The 10,980-nt window shown below is 36.8% G+C and overlaps 2 protein-coding genes across 3 annotated transcripts; one reads left to right on the top strand and one right to left on the bottom strand.

Annotated features, from left to right (window-relative positions):
* On the top strand, positions 1–3,173 carry LOC140761876 (uncharacterized). The gene is made up of 8 exons (XM_073099395.1): positions 1–246; positions 713–956; positions 1,759–1,830; positions 1,928–1,998; positions 2,088–2,226; positions 2,320–2,400; positions 2,493–2,585; positions 2,673–3,173. The coding sequence occupies exons 2-8, from the start codon at positions 714–716 to the stop codon at positions 2,724–2,726; spliced, it is 753 nt and encodes a 250-aa protein (XP_072955496.1). The 5' UTR covers positions 1–246; position 713; the 3' UTR covers positions 2,727–3,173.
* Positions 3,174–4,452: 1,279 nt separating this feature from the next.
* LOC140759131 (sulfhydryl oxidase 1-like) lies at positions 4,453–10,829 on the bottom strand. Of its 2 annotated transcripts, none has more exons than XM_073095613.1 (12): positions 10,413–10,829; positions 9,770–9,794; positions 9,595–9,687; positions 9,185–9,366; positions 8,397–8,469; positions 8,190–8,258; positions 8,034–8,107; positions 7,808–7,961; positions 6,860–6,900; positions 5,446–5,592; positions 4,884–5,372; positions 4,453–4,778 (listed from the first exon to the last, which is right to left on the bottom strand). In XM_073095613.1, exons 1-11 carry the CDS (start codon positions 10,631–10,633, stop codon positions 4,895–4,897), a joined length of 1,557 nt encoding a protein of 518 aa, XP_072951714.1. In that variant the 5' UTR covers positions 10,634–10,829; the 3' UTR covers positions 4,453–4,778; positions 4,884–4,894. The 2 variants fall into 2 exon arrangements, with proteins under 2 accessions (XP_072951714.1, XP_072951721.1); XM_073095620.1 differs by having other exon boundaries at positions 4,932–5,372; positions 10,413–10,828.
* Between the last annotated feature and the right edge of the window lie 151 nt (positions 10,830–10,980).

Raw genomic sequence — 10,980 nt, 5'->3', positions numbered from 1 at the left:
TTCCTCTTTCCTTCGTTTTTCCCTCCCTTCTCCTCTCTCTTCTCTCTCAATCTCTTCCTTTCTCTACTTGAAGATATCCGAATCCCACTTTGCAAGCCTCCTTTACCTGTTCGCTTTCCTTGGCTTCCCTTTGCTGCGCTTTCTCCTTTCTCCTTTCTCGGTGGTGAAAGCGAGGAGCTTTCGGAGGAACCAGCGAAAAAGCTGCCGCCTTTTTCCCGTTTTGGTTGTTTAGTCTTATTACTTCAGGTGCGCAATGATTCTTCCATGGTTCCTTGGTCGTTTTGATGATGGGTTTTGATGGGCTCGATGTTATTTTTATTTATTTTTTTCCTTCTTGTCTCTTCACCTGTTTTGGTGTTCCTAATGATGAACTGTAACTTTAATTTGAAAACTTGTAAGAGTTTCCGCTTAAGAAGGGTCTTTTTGATGGTTTATCTTATTGGTTTTTTATAATTGTGCTCTTGGCTGGATTGCTATTTAATCTGCAGATGTTTTTTATAATTCAATTCTGACCCTGGTTTGCCTTGAAAAGGGTCTCCTTTCAATTAACTCTATTTCTTTCTATTATGTACTTGGCTTGTATCCCTGTGATCTTTAGCTGACGAACAAGTAAAAAAGTTGATCCTTTTTAGTTTCTTCTCTTTGAGTATAGCTTTAAGGCTTTTTGGTTCTCCAATTACAATTCTTTTCTTCTTTCTTGTGATCATTGAAGGATGGGTGACCATTTTGTGTTGCTGGTGGACCGGTTGCTTACGGAATCAACATTAGTAGCAGCCATTGAGAGCAGAAACCAGGCCTCAAATTGTCCTTCCTCACCCACAAAGTTTAATCTTTCTGAAGAGAAGAATGATAGTATTAAGAAGCCCACTGGTAATGTGGTGGAGTGTCGAATTTGTCAGGAGGAAGACGACGACTCCAACATGGAGACCCCCTGTTCCTGTTGTGGCAGCTTAAGGGTAATATGTTGTATATTATATTGGTTTCTGGCAGTCAATTTGAGTACCTTTTAAAGTTGAGAATTTGATTTGCCAAGAAGGACCTTAGGGAGTCTTAAGATGGCAATAGTTTACGTGTGGTTTTCTGCAAGTGTATTTATTAAGTAAAGGAAACTTAACAATAAACATATGCATGCATATCTAAGTCTGTGGAGTGATAGTTAAGCATAGGGTATATCAAATTATTTGGAGTGTATTTATTGTCTGAATTTGGGCAACTTTTACCGTAGATTTGTTTTGTTTTCTGTAACAGCATCTTGCTCAGATGAGATATTGCATTAATTGATGTAGCTTTAGCGGCACTTCTGGTCTCTTACTAGTATCGAACGAAATCTGCGAGTGGTAGTATCCATATTGTCTGTAGATGATGCCTAAGCTTTTTAGCTACTGGATGTTCTTCATAAGATTCCCAATTTATCTTCTTCTTTTCTTTTCTTGTTTTTTGTGCTTATTAATCTTCATGATAGAAGAGGTGTTATTAAGGTATAGGTGAACTGAAATTTTTCTTACACTTCTGGTCCACTGCCATCATAGTTGTCAAGAGTTCCTTGTGGCCTACGAGTTTATCGGCTTTGAAAGTTTGCCTCTTTATGTCACTAGATCTTAATACGCAGCAAGTCTTAACATAGGAAAAGTATTTACAGAATAAAAAGATCTTTTTTCCCAAACTGAAAATGCTCCTAAATGAATTTGTTTTGTTTTTTAGATGATAATATATATTCATTATTGCTTTTCTTATTCTCTGCTCTTTGTATGATTGCAGTATGCTCATCGTAAATGTGTTCAGAAATGGTGTAATGAGAAGGGCGGTACTACATGCGAGATATGCCTACAGGTGGTAATAGCTTTTTATGATGTTAATTCTGCATACTTTGTTATTCCCTTCCAACTGCAAACTTACTGATGCTGTCTTTCTCCTCTTCTTGGATCAGCAATTCAAACCAGGCTATACTGCTCCTCCAAAGTTGTTGCTATATGGGAGGAGGATCCCTATGAACTTTAGGTATTCTTTGTGCTCTACTCTGGTAGCAACACGGATGCTTATCTCCTATATGATCATTAGTAACATGTTCTAGTGCTTTCTATTACCAGGGGAAATTGGGCAAGCCAGGAAAACCACAATATTAGGTACATAGAGACCTCAGGACGCAATACAATTGGATCCTCTGCTGATGATTATTCAACATCAAATGCGAGAAGCATTATATACTGCCGCATAGTTGCCATAATTGTGAGTTGTTTATTCAATAAGTTAGGTTTTCTTTATTCCAGGCAAATCTCTCTCTGACCTATTATAGTACTATTCCAAAATCTCCATTGCCAGTTCATGGTTCTTTTGGTTCTTCATGATGCGCTTCCAATCATCCTCACAGAGTCCAAGCTGTATTCATTTACAGTTTTAGCGGTAATGCTCTGATAATATAATTCATTTTATTAACAGTAACATATAAAGAAGCCCATTTATATTGATTGTCCCATTTACTCTTGTCAAATTAGTCGGCACTTCTGAGGACTGCTGGAATTGTCCTACCAATCTATATAATTTTGAGAGCAATTTTAACATTTCATCACCGGCAATACCAACATCAAGTAAGTCTTTCTTTCCTATTTGGATGAATGCTACTAAATGTTCCTTCAGTTTGATCTCTGTCCTTATCTAGCTTTCTGAGATAATAGGTAACACATGAGTTGTCCATCGTGGAATCTGGAAGCGCAGACAGTTTGCCATAATTGCAGGAGTCTTAGATCTTCTGCCTTCCCAATCATCAGAAGATCGATAAAAGAAATGAGTGGAAGTCTGGAAGTGGCACTTCCATCAAGCACTGATGCATCAGATGGAATTGCAGGAGTGATGGTCACATTGTGTAAATAAGACATCATACAGTAGTTTCGCGCAGCTTTTTATACTTAACAGCGGTTTCATTCCTCTGGTGATGTCACTCTCTTCATCAAAATGAAGATGAAGTGTCCTGTATGAAGGAACCATATACAATAGTTCAAGTGTATATTTTCCAATAGTGGAAGCAAAATCAAGTATATCTCTGTAATGCCTACTTTGGTCCCATTTGTTATATTTGACAGTTTCGAGTCTGTTGCTCGATAACTCACAAATTTGTGTGTGATGAATTAGATACTTCTGAAAATTATACAAACTGTTCATTTTGATTGGAGTAGTTAAAGGAAAGAGGGATGATACATTGATTCTCAACTATATGGACTTTGGCTCCTACTATTTATTCTCAGTAAGAAGGTACACTGATAAGAAAAGAACTATTAGGACTTTGGCTCCTAATTGAGTCTCAAGTATTAAGTAGGCAAAGTAATTAAGATATCTCATTTGGTTGCTCCTGGCATGCATTGCTAGAGATTCCCCTTGCAAGAAATGATACTTTCTTTGTCTGCCAATAAAACCAGCATCAGTTCGATTTAAATCGTAGTTATCTAAATTGGACCAGGCATTGACCCGGTCATGGGTCCAAGTTGACCCGGTCAGTTTGTACCGGCCAGGTTGCATAATTTACCAATTCATCTATTGGGTCAGTCGATTTTTATTAGATAAATTACTTATCCGATCTAATAACAAAAATGAACCAATTTGGTAATCCGATCATCGGTTCGACCATCGGTCTGGTCCAGTTTTGATAACTATAGTTTAAATGCTTTCACTGATCACAATAAATTTTGATATAGATGGTAGTTTGTCTGTTTGGACTTCTAATGGGTACTCCTTAAATGCAAACAGTAACCTGGCTTGGCAGGAGGTTATAGTGTAAAATAATGCCATGCTTGAGATTGAGACAAGTAGTACGATGTCCGGTAACTGGAAAGTGCAGTTGCTAAAACTTTGATAGAATTCCCCGTTTGGTTGATTTTGATATAGTAAAATTTAATACTAATATAGTAATCAAACAACATTTCGTCTCAATATTAATTTATTAATATCTACTCCTCTCTCCTATTCTCTTACATCTAGTTTTTTTTTATATTTAATAACAAAATCTAATCATTATTTTGCTCTTAAAGATATATTACTTTAACCAACTATTATTTCAATTATTCTCTCTATTATCTGTGCTCTCCTCTCCTTATCCATGCACTATTAAAAATATTTTAGCCATTTATCAAAATACTTTCTAAATTTATTACTTCTCATGCCGTATCAAGTGTAACTTATTCACCAGTATACTAATTTACAGTCAAACACCATAATAATCTAGACCCGTATAAATTTTCTTATACAAATTTAAGAAATGAGCATAAGTAAACTAATGTGAAAGTTATTATAGAACTAAACGTTACCTTTGTTTTGTTTTGTTTTGTTAAATCTAGTGTTCCACATCCTTTTCCAATAGAAAGTGAACAGACTTCAGAGGAATTGTGATTCTGTAAGCACTATATATAATTGAGTACAGGTCTATGGCTTCACTTGCAAATTCTGTAATCACGAAGTGTGGAATTACTGCTTATGGAATGCTGTCAGAATGTTATTTCCCATTGTAAATAAGTCACATTTGAACATAATGGCCAGTACCTGAAACTTGTCTGAATTTTAAAATTGTCTGGCATTTTCTTCTCATAACAATGTGTTTGAGATTGGGCACCAAGGAAAATTGCACCTATGAATATAATATACATTTCATAGCCATGAACAAGTTGGAGAATCTGTATAACTGAAAAACTTGAACCAAGATGATCTCTCGTTCATGGTATGGATCTTGATTCATGGCTGTGGTTGGTTGTCCAGCAATTTTGTCCTAGTCTCAGTTCCAGTTCTTTCTTTGCCTGTAACAAAAATAAAAAAGAGAATAATGGCCAATCTCGTCAAATGCCAAATCATACTCTCACAAGCAAATGACAGCCTAATGGGCCACATATAAAGATAATCACCCTCCTAGAATTCATATGTTCTTTAAAGAGCGATGTTGGTGTAAGTACTTTCTATTCTTCTGCTGTGCCCTCCAAAAGCATGCTAGTGCCCCGAATGTGCAGCTTGCGAGGGCGATACCAAGCGCAGCTCCAATAGGCACAGCTACTGCATTTGTAGAAGTGGCAATGTCATCCATTGGTGATCCATCATTCCTGCTGCTGAGAGCAGTATCCCTGTCAGAAGATGCAAGAATCTTTCCGTAGTACTTAACTAAGAAATGGAACACTTCGTCCTCGTTCCAATCAACTTGAGTTGCGCCACTACTTTTCCTGCTTGGGGAATGATAACAGGATGGGCATAGCTGCTTTGGAGGCCAAATGATCTTCGGAAATCTAGGGTCGGCGGTGTCTAAAGCTTCCTCTACTTTCATCAGCCTCTCGTTCACTTTGTTATGTGCACTCCATAACCAAAGGCTTAGATCACGAGTTGTGTTAAATGGGATCGAGACACTGTGGTGAAATTTCCAAATTGAGAACTGGACATGGTATTGAAACATAGATGACAACAAGTAAACTTTTATACCTTGAGCACATAGCATAGAAGTGTCTGCGGCATTCCTCGCATATGAAGAAATTGTGGATAAAATCACAGATTGTTGTAAAAGCCAATTGACTTTCTCCATCTCCAACTCTTACGGAAAGTGAGTGCAACAGAACCCAAAGTCCACAGCTGCAATAGACCACAACAAACAAAAACAAGCACTATGTTCAATCTGTCTGTTACTCAGAAACATAATATCCTTTGCAAGACAGCAAAATTTACTTTGCAGTGCAATTAAGAAGTTCCATAAATAGTCCCACTCAGTTGTATAATTAGTTAAGCACATAAAAAATCCTGGCTTTGTAACTAAAAATGGAAACAAGAGTATGACATAGCATCTGAAATCCATATATGCATAAAATGTTAACTCTTGATAGAAACCATCAAGCCCCATCAATTTGATGTTGGGTGCCCAACCTCTTTCCCTGAGAAAAAAATCTTATCAGCTCAATTTACTATTAAGTGAATATTTTCTCAAAGGAAAACTTACTACAAAATAAATAAAACAAATTTAGTTACTCTTGATTGCACATGCAGATTAGGATGACAAATATGGCCTTTTAATAGTTGTACAGTTGGTCCAGCAAAAAGAAAGCAATCAGTCAACTGCATCCACGAAATGAATGCAGTACAACCTTTTAATTCTAATATGATACTTATTGCACTATATTTCAATCATGAACATTTATATTCCAATATTCTTTGCCACACCTTTGAAATCCTCAGTGTTCCCTTTCTTCAACTTTCTCAGGTTTATGCATCTTCTCTTTAACTCTAGTATAAAACATTCGAAGTCATAGCCAAATTTGGTCCATTTTCACTGGAACAGATCAGTTTCAACTTTCAATCACATCCAATCCAAAACATTCTCCAAAACCAGCAAGCAGACTGCTTTTGGGGGTGAACAGTGAATTTTAGCTGAAACTCACAGTTTTGGGTCAAACAGCTGAAAATGCCAAAACTGGCCCGGTGACAAATTACCCAAATTCAGGTAGGAAGACTAGTGGGATTTGGACAATATGCAACCCGCACTACCATAATGTCCCAATGTAATAGCCTAGTTGCATTCCAGCACTATAATGCATCACTTCTGATTAATGGCCTTCACATCATTTTGGCACTATAATGCATCACTTCTGATTAATGGCCTTCACATCATTTTGGTAAATTCTACTAGTGATGATGCAAGGAGTTACTTGAGCAGCAAACACATCACTGACAATGACCAAAGCTGTCAAGTTCATACCACAGCTGCTTTCTCTGCTCAGTTTGGAGAGATCACTATATATATGATTGAAAGCCCAAAGGGGAACAGGGCAAGAAACTTGCGTAAATTGTTTTAAAAAATAAACAATTTTTGGGGGGATTAGTTTAAAAAAAGTTAATAAATAAGTACCTAAATCCTCTTGTCTCATTTTTGCTCCCCCGGCAAAATATCTGTAACACGATTTACCGAAAAGGAGAAAGTGAGAATTTAAATAAAAAAGCTAGCTAAACTAAAATCATCTCAGGAGAGTCAGGACATAAATCTAATTTCTCACAATAATCTGAAATGCCAGTAGATAACAAAAGAAGATGAAATGCTCTCAGTGATGCAATTCACACATACAAATGATGCCAAACTTTTTGCTTGAATCAGGCAGACAACTATCCCAAACATTTAGAAAGAGGGAGAGAAACTGGTCAGGACTTCAAATTCAAGGGGAAGTTTGAATAAAAATTTTAAAAGTTTTTAAAACTTGTGGGGCAGAACTAAAAAACACTAATTAAGCTAAAAAGGAAAATCAGGTGTATGTGCGAAAAAATAGCAAGTCTGTGGCTAATTCTAATGTATGATTGTGCCAAACTTTACATGAGAATGACACAAACCTGAGGATAACTGAATACTATAAGTAAAGAGGATAAATAACAATAGAAAGAACACATGTAGCAGAAAGAGGTGAAGGGAAAAAGCCTCAAAAGAGATACTGAGCAGAAAGAAGCAAACATAAACTAGACAATTCATAGCTTAATTTACATCAGAATAGCTCAAGGTATTAAAAGAGTTAAAGAAAATGAAGTACTAAGTCTCGAAAGCAAAGCTACTAAAAATTAATTATGACGTGGAAAACAACTTTATACTGTTTAAATGTCATCTGTTACCATTTACCACAGTTGACATGCTAATGCTGTCATTTTAGTTAAGTGCATATTTACCTTGGTGGAGTCCACTCAATTCAAAAGGAATATCATGCCAGCCATAGGTAGAGAATAATTAGCAAAATGAGAAACCAAAGAAAGGGAAAACAAGAAACACTCCATAAAAGCCAACAAAGAAAAATAAGCATAGTGGAGTTTTATATACCCAATATCCACGGGGAACTTCTTTGCCACAAATCAAGTGACTCTTTGTCATGTCTCTTTCCTGTAATATAGTGACCTCCTGTGAACTGACCGCATGGTCTGACGGCCACAAATCATCAAAGTTCACGAGTATCTTGGCACTTCCCATTCGACACCTACTGACCAAACTCATTAATAAGCAACAAGGATACATGATCTATCTGACTCATGAAAACAGGAAGTCCAACCTTTTAGAAGGATGATGTGCCGCTAAAAGCTGGAAAAACTTTATCAGAGGAGCACGAGTATCTGAATTAATCATCTGCATATTGTTGAAAGAAAATAAAAATCATAAATATATACATGTGCAGATTTCATATAGACCTCGGAGAAATAAATCAAACCTTGTGTTCCAAGATTATATCAAATGCATTTGCTGTTGCTTCCTCAACATCGTAGATAGCTCGCGCAATCTTATGAAACAGATATAATATGATAATGTAAAATTGATATGCTTGTATTACAAAAGAAAGTAATCTTACTCGATACTTACATAATAGTCTAATAGACTAATATATGAAAAAGTAAATTTACTGCCAAATTACCAATACCTGTTCAGGATCAGAAGCATTTCTTGGAAGTGTATTCTCATTCTCAAACTTTTCATCGTCCAAACTGAATGAACTGCATATGTCATGAAAAGGGCATATCCATCAAGATATTATTTGAAACTTAATGCTAGCACTGATAAAAGCCCCTAAGGTCGGAAATTTCTGATTACATAATCTATAACACGATTAGAAGTTACAAAATGATAAGTCAGACGAACAAGAAACATAATTAGTGTATATAAAGCCATTTAGCAACAGTCAACTGCTTAATCCTTGAGGAACTTGTAGTGTATGGTCCTTGATTCAACATTATAGCAAAGCAGGTCACTCAAAACATACAAAATCCTTGAGCTAAGTTAGAGGGGTTGGTTTGACCATTAAAATGAACTTTACAAATTAAGAGTGTTTGACATCATTCTGCTTTCCTGCTATTAGCTTTATTCAACAAAAAAAAAAGGGGGAGACCTTGAGGCTCTCGAAATCACACGTCAACTATGCACCGTACTTATTTTCTTTTACAGATTTTATCGGAAATTATCATGCATTCACTTAGAAGTTGTTGACTTGTTTCAGGTAAAAAAAAAGCAGATAGAGTTAGGCAAAATAACAGGGATAATATTGAATTGCATTCTAAATGGATGTGTTGCACGTCAAATATCTCAGAAGTTCAAGAATTAGCAATGCAATGATGGAAAAAAGAAAAATCAGCACAATATATAACTGGTGACATTAACAAGCTTTAGCCGATTTTTAAGCTGAAGGAGAAAGCGTTCCAGTAGATAACTTGCCTTCCGATACGTTTATTTATCCAATTAAGCAAACGCTCTGCTGTTCTTCCATCATCGATTGATAGTATCTCATTTTTCTCTTGCTTAGGATTCCACCGAGCGGATGCAAATTTTGACGGAGGTCCCCACAATAGCATAGGATAGTGGCTAACTGAAAATCTATCACAGAGGATTGTATTCACCTGTTCTGTCACACATTGAAAAGGAAAACGAATATTAATTTTGTAGCCGCAAAGTTGCTTCACTCAACTTCCAAATTTGCATATCCTTTTAGGTATCACACCTTTTTTTTAATGAAAGTGGCTCAAAAATATCTAATGTTTAAGGGCATGTAAAGTGCAAACCTAATTCGCATGTCTGACTGGCTTAGATACAAAAACAGAAGATGACCCTAAATAGAGCTACTATACCTTCATTGCACAGTCCACTCGTGCCATGAGTATAACCCCAGGATGTACCGCATCTGGACCATTGAAAAGCCTCGCAACTTTCTCATAATGAGGCTGAATTATTGCCCCTCAAAATAACAAAGGTCAGCAACAGAAGAATTTCTACATAATCACAGCATGCAACAAATTTATATACCTTATAATTTCTGCAAGCAGGACACCTGTGGAATCAAAAGAGTACAGCAGCATTCCGATTAGCATATTCAAATGGAAATGGCAAACGAACAAAGCTTAACAACACACTTCTAGAATGGCATAGACGACTAACAAAAAAGAAACTAATTCTATGAAGTTTGCCCTTAACGAATTATGGCTGCAATAAAGTCAGCAAATTTCAGCTGCTTAAGCTCCATATCTAATTATCTATAATCCAGTCCAGAGAAACAGAAACTAAACTTACAATACGACAACAGAAAGGTCAAGTGAATCAGATTAATCGCCAGGGACTGCTAACTTTCGTACAAATTCAGAGAGATGAACAAAAAGGAAAAGCATATCCGACCACTAATAAAAAGTAACTAATGTATGGAGTTCACCTTTTACAAATTATGGCAGCATTAAAAGTCAAGAAGCTCCTAATTCAAAAGCTAGCTAACTACCACATGACGACAAAAGAAAATGTCAAATTAATAAAATTAATCCTCCGGGATCATAAATCTAATAAAGTTCTCAAAAAAAAAAAAAAAAAAAAAAGCCAAAGGATACATCAAATCTTCCCACAAGATGCAAACTTTCGTTCAAATCAGGGGAAACAAACAAAAAGGGAAAGCATATCGGACCAGTGAGCGAAGAATTCGACGATGGCGAAGGTGGCCGGCGACCCCTTGAGGGCGGCGTCAAAGTTGCTGCTGTTGAGGTCCACGGCCGCGTCGACGAGATTCGCGCCATCGCCTAGCGATCGGAGAAGAGATCGCCGCGGCCCAACGGAGGACTCGAAGCTATAAACAGGGAGGATGAGGATGAGGAAGAAGATAAGAGAGGCGGCGATTGGAAACGCCATTGGAGGAGAGGAAAGTCGAGGAGATCGGGATCGATCCCGACCGAGTTACAAGGAAAAGGAGCGAACTTGGTAACGGATCCACCGGGGTTTTGGAGATTTGGTCACCAGCTCTCAAGGAAACGCTTCTAGGTTTTTTTTTTTAATAACGAAGAACTCCTCTGGGTACTTGTTTGATGCAGGTAGTGTGCAGTGGAAGGCAAAATACTGTCCACTTTACCTATGAGGAAGGGAGAAAGTTAAATTATTGGTGGGTTTTTCTTTGGGTGTATTAAATAGTTTCTTGTTTCTTTTTTAAAAGTCAAATAATAAGAAAAACTATAAATTATCATCCTATTTATGTTTGAATA

This window comes from Typha angustifolia, chromosome 1, assembly GCF_048772165.1.
Source record: "Typha angustifolia cultivar Huaian chromosome 1, ASM4877216v1, whole genome shotgun sequence".
NCBI lineage: Eukaryota > Viridiplantae > Streptophyta > Magnoliopsida > Poales > Typhaceae > Typha > Typha angustifolia.
Note: the sequence above shows the minus strand (reverse complement) of the source record. Positions and strands in the feature narration are given on the sequence as shown.

Coding starts and splice junctions, on each gene's coding strand:
- LOC140761876 (XM_073099395.1), top strand. CDS start 714: ATGGGTGACCATTTTGTGTTGCTGGTGGACCGGTTGCTTACGGAATCA. Junction 1,831..1,927: donor CATGCGAGATATGCCTACAG/GTGGTAATAGCT, acceptor TTCTTGGATCAG/CAATTCAAACCAGGCTATAC. Junction 2,586..2,672: donor ACCGGCAATACCAACATCAA/GTAAGTCTTTCT, acceptor CTGAGATAATAG/GTAACACATGAGTTGTCCAT.
- LOC140759131 (XM_073095613.1), bottom strand. CDS start 10,633: ATGGCGTTTCCAATCGCCGCCTCTCTTATCTTCTTCCTCATCCTCATC. Junction 9,688..9,769: donor CTGCTTGCAGAAATTATAAG/GTATATAAATTT, acceptor GCAATAATTCAG/CCTCATTATGAGAAAGTTGC. Junction 8,108..8,189: donor ATATAATCTTGGAACACAAG/GTTTGATTTATT, acceptor AACAATATGCAG/ATGATTAATTCAGATACTCG.